The 15189-nt window shown below is 48.1% G+C and overlaps 1 protein-coding gene across 2 annotated transcripts; it reads right to left on the bottom strand.

Moving 5' to 3' along the window:
• Window positions 1-313: 313 nt before the first annotated feature.
• Window positions 314-14245, bottom strand: LOC120944970 (hyaluronidase-1-like). Of its 2 annotated transcripts, none has more exons than XM_040358765.1 (4): window positions 14033-14245; window positions 3947-4879; window positions 3616-3705; window positions 314-866 (listed from the first exon to the last, which is right to left on the bottom strand). In XM_040358765.1, exons 2-4 carry the CDS (start codon window positions 4853-4855, stop codon window positions 552-554), a joined length of 1314 nt encoding a protein of 437 aa, XP_040214699.1. In that variant the 5' UTR covers window positions 4856-4879; window positions 14033-14245; the 3' UTR covers window positions 314-551. The 2 variants fall into 2 exon arrangements, with proteins under 2 accessions (XP_040214699.1, XP_040214697.1); XM_040358763.1 differs by lacking the exon at window positions 14033-14245 and adding an exon at window positions 8412-8677.
• Between the last annotated feature and the right edge of the window lie 944 nt (window positions 14246-15189).

Genomic DNA, 15189 nt, shown 5'->3' with positions numbered 1-15189 from the left:
TTGGGAGTATAGTGATCCTGGACTGAGGTGGGTGTACTGTCTGTTGTTTGGAACCCCATTGGGAGTATAGTGATCCTGGACTGAGATGGATGTACTGTCTGTTGCTTGGAACACCATTGGGAGTATAGTGATCCTGGACTGAGATGGGTGTACTGTCTGTTGCTTGGAACCCCATTGGGAGTATAGTGATCCTGGACTGAGATGGGTGTACTGTCTGTTGCTTGGAGCCCCATTGGGAGTATAGTGATCCTGGACTGAGATGGGTGTACTGTCTGTTGCTTGGAGCCCCATTGGGAGTATAGTGATCCTGGACTGAGGTGGGTGTACTGTCTGTTGCTTGGAACACCATTGGTAGTATAGTGATCCTGGACTGAGATGGGTGTACTGTCTGTTGCTTGGAGCCCCATTGGGAGTACAGTGATCCTGGACTGAGATGGATGAGCCTCCACATCAGTATTCTGCTGGGTTTTGCTCATCGGTTGCAGACAGATTAGCGAGTGCTCCTCTCTGCTTGGACAAGCATGAAGTAGACGGTAGCGGCGCGGCGTCGGTCAGCGGGTTTGGTGGGAGCAGTCCGGCCCCTTCCATCCGGGGTAACAGCGACACTGGAAATAGGCCGCCATGTACATCACGTCCATCTTGGAGGCCTCTCCGGAGACCAGGAAGCCTCTGCCCTCGGGGTTCCTCCGAATGCGGTAGTTGTCGGGGTTCAGGTGGAGGTGACATTTAGAAGTGGAGTCTTTACGCACGCAGCGTCCCTTTCCTGAGCACTGCGCCTGGCTGCACAGGGTGGCGCCGCTCGTCACATTCACCACATACCTCCCCAGCGTAGAGTCTATGTACGACTTCACCTCCAGACACGCCTCCTGCGACAGAACAAAAGCGCGGTCATGTGATGAACAAACATTCAAAAATACATCAACTTTCCAAAAAGATTTCTCAGAAGAACGTTTGGCGGATACTTTCCAACCCAACTTCCTGTCCTTTAAACCACTTAAGCCCCGGACCAATATGCTGGCTAAAGACCCAAGGGGTTTTTACAGTTCAGCACTGCGTCGCTTTAACAGACAATTGCGCGGTCGTGCGACGTGGCTCCCAAACAAAATTGGCGTCCTTTTTTCCCCCACAAATAGAGCTTTCTTTTGGTGGTATTTGATCACCTCTACGGTTTTTAGTTTTTGCGCTATAAACAAAAATAGAGCGACAATTTTGAAAAAAATGCAATATTTTTTCCTTTTTGCTGTAATAAATATCCCCCAAAAACATATATAAAATTATTTTTTTTCCTCAGTTTAGGCCGATACGTATTCTTCTACCTATTTTTGGTAAAAAAAATCGCAATAAGCGTTTATCGGTTGGTTTGCGCAAAATTTATAGCGTTTACAAAATAGGGGATAGTTTTATTGCATTTTTATAATTTTTTTTTTTTTTTACTACTAATGTCGGTGATCAGCGATTTTTTTCGTGACTGCGACATTATGGCGGACACTTCGGACAATTTTGACACATTTTTGGGACCATTGTCATTTTCACAGCAAAAAATGCATTTAAATTGCATTGTTTATTGTGAAAATGACAGTTGCAGTTTGGGAGTTAACCACAGGGGGCGCTGTATGAGTTAGGGTTCACCTAGTGTGTGTTTACAACTGTAGGGGGGTGTGGCTGTAGGACTGACATCATCGATCGAGTCTCCCTATAAAAGGGATCACTCGATCGATACGCCGCCACAGTGAAGCACGGGGAAGCCGTGTTTACATACGGCTCTCCCCGTTCTTCAGCTCCGGGGAGTGATCGCGACGGAGCGGCTAAAAACAAATAGCCGCGCCGTCGTCCCGGATCGCTCCCTGAGGGGACCCGACCTCCGCATGTACCGGGGGGGTCTCGATCGGACCCCCCACCCACGTCTAGGCAGGCACGTACAGGTACGTTGATGTGCCTGTCCGTGCCATTCTGCCGACGTAAATGTACATGAGGAGGTCGGGAAGTGGTTAAAGGAAGCCTTGGGGTCACCCCCATTGTGTTCCGGCGGCGATCCTGCGCACCATAAGAACCATCATAGCGGCGGTTCCATCACTTGATCGTTCTTATAGGTGGCGGGAGGGGACATCCCCCCTCCTCCCGCCGCCATCCGGTGCTTCTCCGGGCTCTCCCGTCCCATCGGGGGCCCGGAGAAAGGATCGCCCTGCGCCGGATGGGAAGCATAGAGATGACCGGTGACCAGATGGTCACCAGTCATCTCTATGACCGTCGGAGGCCCGGGCGCAATGTGATGACGTCACGCCCGGGTAGCCGGAAGTAAACAAAGCCGCAATTGCGGCTAGTAAGCATGAGATCGTGAATTTTTTTTCCCGATCTCATGCTTTCCAGCCTGGAGGAGAGATGTGGGGGGAGGGGAAGGTCTTATTGACCCCGCCTCTCTCCATAAAGAGGACCCGTCACACACTATTCCTATTACAAGGGATGTTTACATTCCTTGTAATAGGAATAAAAGTAAAAAATGTAAAAAAAGTGTAAACAAATAAATAAGTAAAAAAATAAAATTTAAAATGCCCCTGTCCCCGGTAGCTCGAACTCACAAGCGAACGCACACGTAAGTCCCGCCCACGTATGTAAACCTCGTTCAAACCACACATGTGAGGTATCACCGCGTGCGTTAGAGCGTGTGCAACTATTCTAGCACTAGACCTCCTCTGTAACTCTAAACTGGTAACCTGTAAAATTTTTCAAAACGTCGCCTATGGAGATTTTTAAGTAACGAAGTTTGGCGCCATTCCATGAGCGTGCGCAATTTTAAAGCGTGACATGTTAGGTATCTATTTACTCGGCGTAACATCATCTTTCACATTTTATAATAACACGCTCTAACGCACGCGGTGATACCTCACATGTGTGGTTTGAACGAGGTTTACATACGTGGGCGGGACTTACGTGTGCGTTCGCTTGTGAGTTCGAGCTACCGGGGACAGGGGCATTTTAAATTTTACTTTTTTACTTATTTATTTGTTTTTAGGAATTATGGGGCCCCTTACACAGCTTCAGGCATGGGCCCCCTGGAGCAGAGAACTGGGGGTGCTGCTGCCTCAAATTGAAAAGCGCGGGGGGGTTGCTAATTCAGAGAATTGCGAAGCAGGGATGCCATGAATTGAGAAGCGGGTGGGGGGGGGCTTTTCTGCCGCCACAAATTGAGGTCGGGGGGCTTTGGGTGCTGACAAACAAAATAAAGTGGGGGGGGGGGGGGTTGCCCTGGGGACCTCTGGGCCTCTTACAAAAAATAAATAAATAAAAGAAATATATAAAAAATTATATAAACAAAGGGTATCCGGGGCCCTGGGGACCTCCGGGCCCTTTAATAAAAAGATAAAAGAAGAAAAAAGAAATATAAAAATATATATGAATATATATATAAAAAAAGGGGGGGTTGCCATCTGGGGCCCTGGGGACCTCTGGGCCCTTTAATAAAAAGATAAAAGAAATTAAAAAAAATACCGCATATAAAAAAAAAAAAAAAAAAAGGGGGTTGCCACCTGGGGCCCTGGGAACAGGAGAATTTATTTTGGGGTGTTCTTTGGTGGTAGGTTATGGTAGTAACAAAAAAATATCTCCTAATCCAGTTACCTTGCTGCGGCTGTAGTCATTGTTACCCCACAGGACGACCCCCGCAGTTCCCAATGCTGCGCTCTGTCCGATCGTCTGGATGAGATCTTCCTGCGGAACACAGAATAATCAGTCACACGTTACGACCTGATTGTACAGTCACCTTTAAGGTGGCCATACACTATACAATCTGTAAGTTTATAGGGAAACACGGTGGGGGGGGGGGGATCAGGGGGTGGGGGCAAGTCAGGCAGGCTGTATGGGGCCTTATGATTGCGGAGATCTTTAGGTGAAAGGTTCTCCTTCGTATCAGCTCCGGGTTATGATGGGTTATGATGTATCTGTCACTTACCTGGGTCATGAAGTCCATGCTGTAGGCGTACACAATCCGGGCGTAAGGAAATACAGGGAGCGCGCCCTCTACCGACTGCCCAGATACCCTGAAGGCCTCTTCCAGACGGTATTTCACAAACGGTTTGACATACCCAGAATCCTTCAAAATTTGTTCCAGGTAGATGGACGGGTAGAGCGCCTGGCTGGACCTCCACATCCATTTCAGAAGGTCGTTCCTGGCTATATCCAGCTGCGGACATTCTCCCGTGTAATTGTAGAGACCCTTTTTGTAGTCGTAGTTGTAGCAGTTAGGAAAGCCGTAGAGGCCCCACAGCCCACCGGGCCTTAGTTTACGGCTTAAGGCCAACGTGGACGTTATAAACTTTTCAGCGGCCTCCTCAAACTCTCTTTGGGCCTCCAGCAGTACCTTCTCCGCAGGCCACGATGGGTGTCTCTCCTGCACCAGTTGCTGAGAACGTTCTCTATAGATGTTCAATCTATCCCAGTCCCGATCCCACAAGGGCCTCCAATCCTCCCAGTCTAGGACAGCCGCCCCCTTGAAGTCCGGGGATGGGATCGTGGTCATCAGGTTTTTGTAAGCCAGGTTAAGGTGGTCACTAAGGCTGGTGTTCTGCGGCAAGCCGCCATTGACCGGATTGCCATCCGGGTCATAATATGGGTACAGCCCAAGCTCGGTTTTGTAGAAGATCACCATCTCACTTCCTGAGAAGGATTGGTTCTCATTGACCACAATGTCAAAGGGATCCAAGTCCAGGTCCACGCCATACTTCTCCCAGCACTGGCTGGTCGGGGCGTTCCAGACCGCGACAAAGGGACGCCCGGGAAGAAGAACCCCTGGACTGGCATTGGTGGAAAACAAAACAGTTACAAGGTGGTGGATGGCCAGAAGAAGAACCTTGTGAGACATTTGTCCTCTGGAAATCTTTATAACCTGTAAAAAGAAAAGAAAACAGAAACCATTATTATTGAACATATTAAGCCTAAGGTCAACGACCCCTTCTAGTCAGCAATTCAATAATGTCCCAGTTTACAGGGGTAATTTTTCACAAAATCTCCACCTGTTATCATTAAAATGGCATTCTTGAGCTCCAGTCAGTGACTTTGCCTAGGCTTAGGTGAGGTCATCAGTCAGTGACTTTGCCTAGGCTGAGGTGAGGTCACCAGTCAGTGACTTTGCCTAGGCTGAGCTGAGGTCACCAGTCAGTGACGTTGCCTAGGCTAAGGTGAGGTCACCAGTCAGTGACTTTGCCTAGGCTGAGGTGAGGTCACCAGTCAGTGACTTTGCCTAGGCTAAGGTGAGGTCACCAGTCAGTGACTTTGCCTAGGCTGATATGAGGTCACCAGTCAGTGATGGTAAATAGGCTGAGGTGAGGTCACCAGTCAGTGACTTTGCCTAGGCTGAGGTGAGGACACCAGTCAGTGACTTTGCCTAGGCTGAGGTGAGGTCACCAGTCAGTGACTTTGCCTAGGCTAAGGTGAGGTCACCAGTCAGTGACTTTGCCTAGGCTGAGATGAGGTCACCAGTCAGTGATGGTAAATAGGCTGAGGTGAGGTCACCAGTCAGTGACTTTGCCTAGGCTAAGACGAGGTCACCAGTCAGTGACTTTGCCTAGGCTAAGGTGAGGTCACCAGTCAGTGATGGTAAATAGGCCGAGGTGACGTCACAAGTCAGTGATGTTACCTAGAAGAGAAGAGAGAAGAGAGAGAAAAGAGAGATAAAGGAGCGAGAGAGATTGTTTTACTAAGGCCCCTTTCACACTGAGGAGTTTTTCAGGCGGTCTAGGCGCTAAAAATTGCGCCTAAAAAATAGCTGTGCTATACCGCCACCGCACATCCCGCCCCAGTGTGAAAGGGGCCTTATACCGGAGAGTGCAAAATCTGGTGCAGCTGTGCATGGGAGACAATCAGCTTTCTAACTTCAATTTTATTAATTTAAGCTTTGACAATACAATCTGGAAGCTGATTGGTTTCTATGCAGAGCTGCACCAGACTTTTCACTCTCCAGTTTTAATAAATTGTCCCCTGATCTTTTAATATAAATAGAGAGGAAGAGAAGAGAGAGAAGAATGGAAGAGTAAAAAGAGGAAGAGAAAAGAAAGAAGAGAGGAAGAGAGAAGAGAGGAAGAGAGAAGAGAGGAAGAGAGAAGAGAGGAAGAGAGAAGAGAGGAAGAGAGAAGAGAGGAACACTGCAGTGGAGGTTATAACAAGGAAGTCTCACGTCAAGCGCTGCAGTTTATATATATATTGTGACTGTAGGAGCTACTGTCACGGTAAAATGGACAGTTTGCTGGACACAGGGTATGCACATTTGCGAGGTGTAAGACTACAGAGCGTAGATGTGGCCTGGAGAAGACTGCCTTTGCAGCTTTCTCCAGGTTTGGGTATTCTGGAATGGGGCTCTGTAGTTTGGAGATTCCACAGTGTCTTGGGAGGGACGGGATCTCCAACCCTGTATCCAGACTTTGTTGATTACCAGCAGCAGGGTGTGTGCTCAGGTGAGCACAGCCCTTATATTGAGTGTATGGGAAAACCTCATGGCTCTCAGTTGGAGACACGGCTCCACACCAAGAGACAGAAGGTCTTCAGGAGCAGTGGCGGTTCGTCTACAGAGGGCGCTGGAGCGCCGCCCCCTCTGGCTCTCGCACCGCCACTGATAAATTACATAGATTCGTGCATTGCATGAATCAATGTTATTCTTGCCGGCCGCTGGTCTATTCAGATGGCCGGACCTTGAGCGCCGGCCACCTGAATAACGGCAGCTGGTTGGCTGTGCGGAAGTGCAGAGAACAGCCCTCAGACTTCCGGATGCTTATCCAGGGAACGTACGGGGGGTGCGACCGACTTGGATAAGACTGACAGGTGTCTCAGCCAATCAGGTTCACCGGTTCTGGTTATTGGTAACCTGATTGGCTGAAGGGTCATCGTGGGCGGGAGAAGACATCGAGGGACGTGGAAGGACTAGGAGGATGACTGACTTCCAGAAAGGTAAGTGCCGGCGGGGGAGGGGCATTTTACAGGGCACAGTGGTGACAATGGGCACAGTGGTGACAATTGGCACAGTGGGGACAATGGGCACAGTGGCGGCAATTAAAGGGCACAGTGACGACAATGGGCACAGTGCCGACAATTAAAGGGCACAGTGGTGACAATGGGCACAGTGGCGACAATTAAAGGGCACAGTGGTGACAATGGGCACAGTGGCGACAATTAAAGGGCACAGTGGTGACAATGGGCACAGTGGCGACAATTAAAGGGCACAGTGGTGACAATGGGCACAGTGCCGACAATTAAAGGGCACAGTGGTGACAATGGGCACAGTGGCGACAATTAAAGGGCACAGTGGTGACAATTGGCACAGTGGCGACAATTGATGGGCACAGTGGCTGCGTTTGATGGCATGGCACAGTTGTGACAATTGATGGCGCAGTGGCTGCGTTTGATGGCATGGCACAGTGGTGCTACATTGATGGCACAGTGGCTGCGTTTGATGGCATGCACAGTGACTGCATTTTATGTCATGGCACAGTGGTGACAATTGATGGCACAGTGGCTGCATTTGATGGGCACAGTGAGGCTGCAATTTTTTTTTCCGTTTGCGCCCCAAAAAAAACTTTGAGTACCAGCCGCCACTGTTCAGGAGTCAGAGAGGCTGTAGGAGACAGCCAGAACGTTGGTGACTGCAAGAAGCAGAGCTGTAGACGCTAAAGGGAAGCTGTCTACTTTAAGGAGTCCGGTGGTCTGGGTGACCAGGATAAAGTGCAGAAGTACTGCTACAGAGAGCCAGGTGGGCTAGCATTTTCTGTTCTGTATATTTGATGGAGAAGAACCCCAGTGCGGGAAACCTTTGTTTGGACTTTTATTTTGCCTTTTTTAATAAAAATGGGCTACCATGCTCTTAAACATAGTTATAAAAACTAAAAGATAAATGAAATGTTTTGACAGACTGTTATGCTACTACTAACAATATAAATAAAAAAATAACAATAAAATAATGATAATAAAACATAAATAACAACAACAACAATAAAAAATGTTATAATAAAAAAGATAATTAATAATGTTGATGATTATGATGATGTGTAAGGCTCCATTCACACCTAATGCATGTTGCAGTGCTTTTTTTCCAATGCTCTCCGCATTTCCGGACACACGTTTTTGATGCTAGTTTTTTTTGTTGTTTTTTTTTTGGCTAATTTGTTGTTGGTCAAATTAAATCGTGCAAAACGTGCCAAAAACGCACTTAAAACACACAAATGCTTTTCTGCAGCGTCTCCATTGAAATCTATTTAACCAAAAAAAGCAAAAAAAAGTTTAAAAAAGTCCCCGACCCTTTCCAAAAAGGCAGAGGCACAAAAACGCATTGATGTGAACATGTTCCATAGGAACCCATGTTAAAAAAAATGTCCTGCGTCTCTGAAAAAAACGCATTGGTGTGAATGGAGCGTTAGACGTGACGTTCTGACCTTTCCTCCTCACTGATATGTAATCAGGCTGCAGATCGGACATTGGGGTCAGTCTGGTCCCGACAGATTATTGGAAGTTTCATCTCCTCCGCTCTCCCGGCGTTGTGTCGCCCTTTTCTTCCCGGCGGATTGTATCGCAGGGATTGGGCAGGAAGTTTTCTTTGCATTGATGTGTCTTCTCCTCTGCCGGTTGTTCCCTCTTCCTCTTCCCTGTCCCGTCAGTTCCTGTCATCTCCCCTCCCCGTCACTGACACCACAAGACCAGACCGACCGCCTGATTACATAACGTGTATGGAAGCCTGAAAACTGACTTCTAGTATATCACCCATTACACTTCACCCATGTTTAATAGTTTCTCTTTTTTATAAAGAGAAGAGAGAAAAGAGAACAAAGAGATAGAAGGGGGGGGAGAGAGGAAAAGAGAGAGAAAGAGAGAGAGAGAGAGAGAGGAGAAAAAAAGATACGAAAAGAGATGAGAAGAAGAGAAAAGCAAGCGAAAAGAGAGGAAAAGAAAATAGAGAAGAAAAAATAAGAGAGAGAGAGAGGAGAAAAGAGAGAGAATAGAAAGGAGAGGGAGAAAAGAGGGAGAAGAGAGAGCGAGAGACGTGAAGCCGGAGAAAAGAGAGAGAAGGGCAGAGAAGAGAAAAGAAAATAGAGAGAAAAGGGGGAGAGACAGTGAGGAGAGAGAGAAAGAGAGAGAGATAGCGAGAGGAAGAGAAAAGAGAGAGAGGAGAAAAAAGAGATACGAGAAGAAATGAGAAGAGAAAAGAGAGAAAATAAGAGAGGGGAAGAAAAGAGAGAGAGGTGCAAGAGAGAAGAGGAGAGAGAGAGAGAGAGAGAGAGAGAGAGAGAGAGAGAGGAAAAGAAAATAGAGAGAGAAAAAAAAAGATGGAGGGAAAAAAGGAGAGAGAGGTGCAAGAGAGAAGAGAATAGAAAAGAGAGAGAGAATAGAAAAGAGAGAGAATAGAAAAGAGAGGGAATATAAAGGAGAGGGAGAAAAGAGGGAAAAGAGAGAGAGAGAGATGTGAAGCCGGAGAAAAGAGAGAGAAGGGCAGAGAAGAAAAAAGAGAATAGAAAATAGAGAGAAAAGGGGGAGAGACGGTGAGGAGAGAGAGAAGAGGGGAGGGAGAGAGATAGCGAGAGGAAGAGAAAAGAGAGAGAGAGGAGAAAAAAGAGATGAGAAGAGAAAAGAGAGAGCGAGGAAAAGAAAATAGAGAAGAAAAATAAGAGAGAGAGGAGAAAAGAGAGAGAAAATAAGAGAGAGAATAAAAAAGAGAGAGAATAGAAAATAGAAAGAAGAGGGAGAAAAGAGGGAGGAGAGAGAGCGAGAGACGTGAAGTCAGAGAAAAGAGAGAGAAGGGCAGAGAAGAAAAAAGAGAATAGAAAATAGAGAGAAAAGGGGGAGAGACGGTGAGAAGAGAGAGAAGAGGAACGAGAGAGATAGCGAGAGGAAGAGAAAAAAGAGAGAGAGAGGAGAAAAAAGAGATACGAGAAGAGATGAGAAGAGAAAATAGAGAGAGAGAGAGAGAGAAAAAGAAAATAGAGAAGAAAAATAAGAGAGAGGAGAAAAGAGAGAGAAAATTAGAGAGGGGAAGAAAAAGAGAGAGCGAGAGAGAGAGAGAGAGAGAGAGGTGCAAGAGAGAAGAGGAGAGAGAGAGAGAGAAAAAGAAAACGGAGAAGAAAAAATAGAGAGGAGAAAAGAGAGAGAAAATAAGAGAGGGGAGGACAAGAGCGAGAAAATAAGAGAGGGGAAGAAAAGAGAGAGAGAAAGAAAGAAAGAGAGGTGCAAGAGAGAAAAGGAGAAAATAGAAAGGAGAGGGAGAAAATAGGGAGGAGAGAGAGAGAGAGAGAAAGAAAACGGAGAGGAGAAAATAAAAGAGAGGGGAAGAAAAGAGAGAGAGAGAGAGAGAGAGAGGTGCAAGAGAGAAGAGAAAAGAAAAGAGAGAGAGAGAATAGAAAATAGAAAGGAGAGGGAGAAAAGAGGGAGAAGAGCGAGAGAGAGACGTGAAGCCGGAGAAAAGAGAGAGAAGGGCGGAGAAGAAAAAAGAGAATAGAAAATAGAAAAGAGAGAGAGAAGGGGAGAGAGAGAGAGAGAGAGAGAGAGAGAAGAGGAATGAGAGAGAGAGAGAGAGAGAGAGAAGAGGAACGAGAGAGAGAGAGAAGAGGAACGAGAGAGAGAAGAGGAATGAGAGAGAGAGAAAGGGAACGAGAGAGAGAGAGAAGAGGAACGAGAGAGAGAGAGAGAGAGAGAAGAGGAACGAGAGAGAAAGAGAGAGAAGAGGAACGAGAGAGAGAGAAGAGGAACGAGAGAGAGAAGAGGAACGAGAGAGAGAGAAGAGGAACGAGAGAGAGAGAGAGAGAAGAGGAACGAGAGAGAGAGAGAGAGAGAGAGAAGAGGAACGAGAGAGAGAGAGAGAGAAGAGGAACGAGAGAGAGAGAGAGAGAGAGAAGAGGAACGAGAGAGAGAGAGAGAGAGAGAGAAGAGGAACGAGAGAGAGAGAGAGAGAAGAGGAACGAGAGAGAGAGAGAGAGAGAAGAGGAACGAGAGAGAGAGAGAGAGAGAGAGAGAGAGAAGAGGAACGAGAGAGAAAGAGAGAGAAGAGGAACGAGAGAGAGAGAAGAGGAACGAGAGAGAGAAGAGGAACGAGAGAGAGAGAGAGAAGAGGAACGAGAGAGAGAGAGAGAGAGAGAAGAGGAACGAGAGAGAGAGAGAGAGAGAGAAGAGGAACGAGAGAGAGAAGAGGAACGAGAGAGAGAGAGAGAGAGAGAAGAGGAACGAGAGAGAGAAGAGGAACGAGAGAGAGAGAGAGAAGAGGAACGAGAGAGAGAGAGAGAGAGAGAAGAGGAACGAGAGAGAGAGAGAGAGAGAGAAGAGGAACGAGAGAGAGAAGAGGAACGAGAGAGAGAGAGAGAGAGAGAAGAGGAACGAGAGAGAGAAGAGGAACGAGAGAGAGAGAAGAGGAACGAGAGAGAGAGAAGAGGAACGAGAGAGAGAGAGAAGAGGAATGAGAGAGAGAAGAGGGACGAGAGAGAGAGAGAGAGAGAAGTAGTAGATAGAAGAGTAGAGAAAGAGGAGGAGGGTATAGAGAAGAGTAGAGAGAGGAGAGGAGAGAGAGAGAAGAGGAACGAGAGAGAGAAGAGGAACGAGAGAGAGAGAAGAGGAACGAGAGAGAGAGAAGAGGAACGAGAGAGAGAGAGAGAGAAGAGGAATGAGAGAGAGAAGAGGGACGAGAGAGAGAGAGAGAGAGAGAAGTAGTAGATAGAAGAGTAGAGAGAGGAGAGGAGAGAGAGAGAGAAGAGGAACGAGAGAGAGAAGAGGAACGAGAGAGAGAGAAGAGTAGAGAGAGGAGAGGAGAGGAGAGAGGTTGACTAAAACTGGAGTGTACAAAATCTGGCAGCCAATCAGCTTCTAACCTCAATGTATTAATTTAAAGCGGCAGGAAAAAAAAAAACCTGCAAGACAATAGCATAATGTGCTAGTATGCATCACATACAAGCACATTATGAAATACTTACTTTAGATGGAAGCTCCTGCAGCTCGCCCAGTCACGGCCGAGTGAGCTGACATGTTCCCTCTGGGTTTGTGGGCTCTGGCGATGTGAGTGGCTGGAGCCACGATGACATCACTCCCACGCATGGGAGTCCTCCGTTCTGTCACGAGGCACCGGACCTTCAGCGCGCAAATGCGCCGTTGACTTCAGCAGCTGCATGCAGGGTGAACATCTCCTAAACCGCGCATGTTTAGAAGATATTAATTTTACCTACAGGTAACCCTTTTATAGGCCCTTATAGGGCTCACATGTGGGTGAAGATGACCAAGCGGGCAATACAACCGCGTTAAGCTTTGACAATAAAACCTGGAAGCGGATTGGTTTCTATGCAGAGCTGAACCAGACTTTTCACTCTCCAGTTTCAGAGATTTTTCATGGAGTCTTATATTGGAGTGTCGGTAATATCTGTTGTTTGTATTATTATTATTACAATTCTGATTTTATCAAATGAAAATTATGCTGTGACCAAAGATTTCCTTTAACTATTTCCTGTAATTACCTGAAGTCCAGGGAAGTGGCGCTAAGAGAGCAGGAGCCACATCACTGAAAGCTGTAAACGGCAAGTGTTGGGGTAATAAATACCATATTTATTAATGTACCTTTTGCCCCTGAAAATCAGGGGGAAGCCGTGTGTGCGCGTTTTACGCCGATTCCTGCTGTCTCTGAGTGGAAGGAGGGGGCGGGCGCCGCTGCCGGATTACACAGAGCGGAGGTCTCCGGTGTACCCGCCACTCAGTCACACACAGTCCCGCCTTCTGGCCTAGGATTGGATCAATCTGTTCTGTCTATCACAGGAGGTGGTCCAGGAGGCGGGACTCTGTGTGACTGATCGCCGGGTACACAGGAAATCGCGGCGCTGTGTATTCCGACACTGGCGAGGCTGCAATGGTGAGGCTGCATTAATGGGCAATGGTGAGGCTGCATTAATGGGCAATGGTGAGGCTGCATTAATGGGCAATGGTGAGGCTGCATTCATGGGCAATGGTGAGGCTGCATTCATGGGCAATGGTGAGGCTGCATTCATGGGCAATGGTGAGGCTACATTAATTGGCAATAGTGAGGCTGCATTAATAGGCAAATGTGAGGCTGTATTAATGGGTAATGGTGAGGCTGAATTTATTGGCAATAGTGAGGCTGCATTAATGGGTAATGGTGAGGCTGCATTAATTGGCAATGGTTTAGGTCTGGAGACATGCTTGGCCAGTCCATCACCTTCACCCTCAGCTTCTTTAGCAAGGCAGTGGTGGTCTTGGAGGTGTGTTTGGGGTGGTTTTCCTGTTGGAATACTACCCTGCGGTCCAGTCTCTGAAGGGAGGGGATCATGCTCTGCTTCAGTATGTCACAGTACATGTCGGCGTTCATGGTTCCCTCAATGATCTGTAGCCCCCCAGACCTTGACACTCCCACCACCATGCAGGCAAGACACCTACAGGCTGGTGCTCAATATTTGGGGGGCGGTAAACCAATACCAACCATCCCCAACCCCCCCCCCGGGAGACGGCCAGGAATGCAGCGACCCCATGTGGGATGGGAATGCGGCGGCGATCAGAAGCCTCCTTACCTTAGGAAGGAGGCAGATCAGGCAGACATGGATTCGGGCTGCAGCTCCTCGCTCCGGGGCCATTGCATCTCCTCCAGGCTGAACAGGAAGTGGCTCCTAAATGAGGCCGATTGGCCGGGGGTCCTAAGACTCCTTGTCCAATCGGGTCTTAGGAACTGCTTCCTCATTGGCTGAGAGGAGAATCAGAAAGCCAATAGTGAATATTAATTTGCTATTGTCACAAACGTGTGGGTGGGCTCGGGGCGCAGTGCCCTGCGCCCCAAGCCCACCCGTTTTTAAAGCCAATTAGAGACTCGGCTCTAATTAAGTGCTTAAAGGAAAGAAGAAAAACACTGAAATCTATGTGTCCGGCGACCCGCATGTAGATTAGAGGGCTGGACGCATGGATGGGGGGGTGGTGTCCGTGCGCCCCCTAAGGACGGGCCACCACTGCCAGACATTCTTGTCAATGGAAGTCACTTCTCCCCCCCTTGCCACCCCCAAAAAAACAATCATGGCCCCAAAAATACCGTTTGCTGGAGCGGGCTCCCTCCGGATTCGCTGCTTTTCCAACACTTCTGTTTCTTCTCTGTGAGGCAGATGCACTGATTGGCTGATCAGCCAGGAACACCCCCTTGGGATCCTGGTCTGTGCAGGTTGGGGGGGCTCCAGTTATAAAAGTTCTGGCGACTGAAGCAGCTCCGAGTGAGGAGGAAACTTCTGCAGAATAGAAAATATTGTGCAACTCCTAGCAGGGGAAGTTTGCATGTCGGCTGATAAAAGCATTACGAGATCAGCCCATCGCCTGAGGAGGAACCTCCATCGATGACCTAAGCAAATTCTCTACCACTGGAGGAAACCACTCAGAATGTCCAATGCAAGCAATGTGAAGCAAAATACAGGGGGACTCCATATGTTCTGAGGACAGAACGGGACTTACTATTGTCCCATTTACTTGACGTGCCCTTCACCTATTCTCTTGCTGCTCCATATTTGTGTAGTACCCTCCTACACAGGCTTCTAGTAAGGATTAGGCAAATGTAGTTCTTGTGGCTCTGCTGCAGTCAGCAGAGTGGCATGTGATTGCTTTGGTCTGCTCTGGGCTCTGAAGGCTGCACATTTGATTGCTTCCCCCTGCCTTCTGGAAACTTGAAGAATAAAGTGGGTGGGAGATTAAAATGAGCAGCCTGAATATTTATGCAACTCCAGCCAATCCCTGTGGTAGGATGCCCAGATGGTGGCTGGGGGGGGGGGGGGGGAGGGGGTGTATAAATAGTCTGGAGCATGGGAGAGCAGTATTTCTCCCCAGGAGGAGAGGTTCCCAGCCAAAGGGGCTGTTGCCCGTTCTGGCAGTTGAGCTGAAGATCCTGCTAGTTGCTACAATCTCCTGGAAAGCTCAAAGAGGTGTTTTCACAGAGGATCTAGTCTGGAGGCTTCATTGAGGAGACTGAGGGAGACATCCAAGTCCTGAGGGTACTGTGAGTACAGACCTTAAAGGGGCATCCTAGTGACTGTTGCTGCTGTTAACCCCTGGTGCACTAGTATTAAGGCTTAACTGGCCTGGAATATTGCTTATGTCTAGGGTGCCCGATAGGGAAAAGGACCAGGGCCGATCCTAGGCAGGGTGCTCTGCACCCAGGCGCCGCAGAGGTGGGAGCGCCGAAGCTCCAAAGTTCTCCCCTCCTCC

The sequence above is a fragment of the Rana temporaria genome, chromosome 7, assembly GCF_905171775.1.
Source record: "Rana temporaria chromosome 7, aRanTem1.1, whole genome shotgun sequence".
Lineage (NCBI taxonomy): Eukaryota > Metazoa > Chordata > Amphibia > Anura > Ranidae > Rana > Rana temporaria.
The sequence above is the reverse complement of the archived record's forward strand: the minus strand, read 5'-3'. Positions and strand labels throughout refer to the sequence as shown.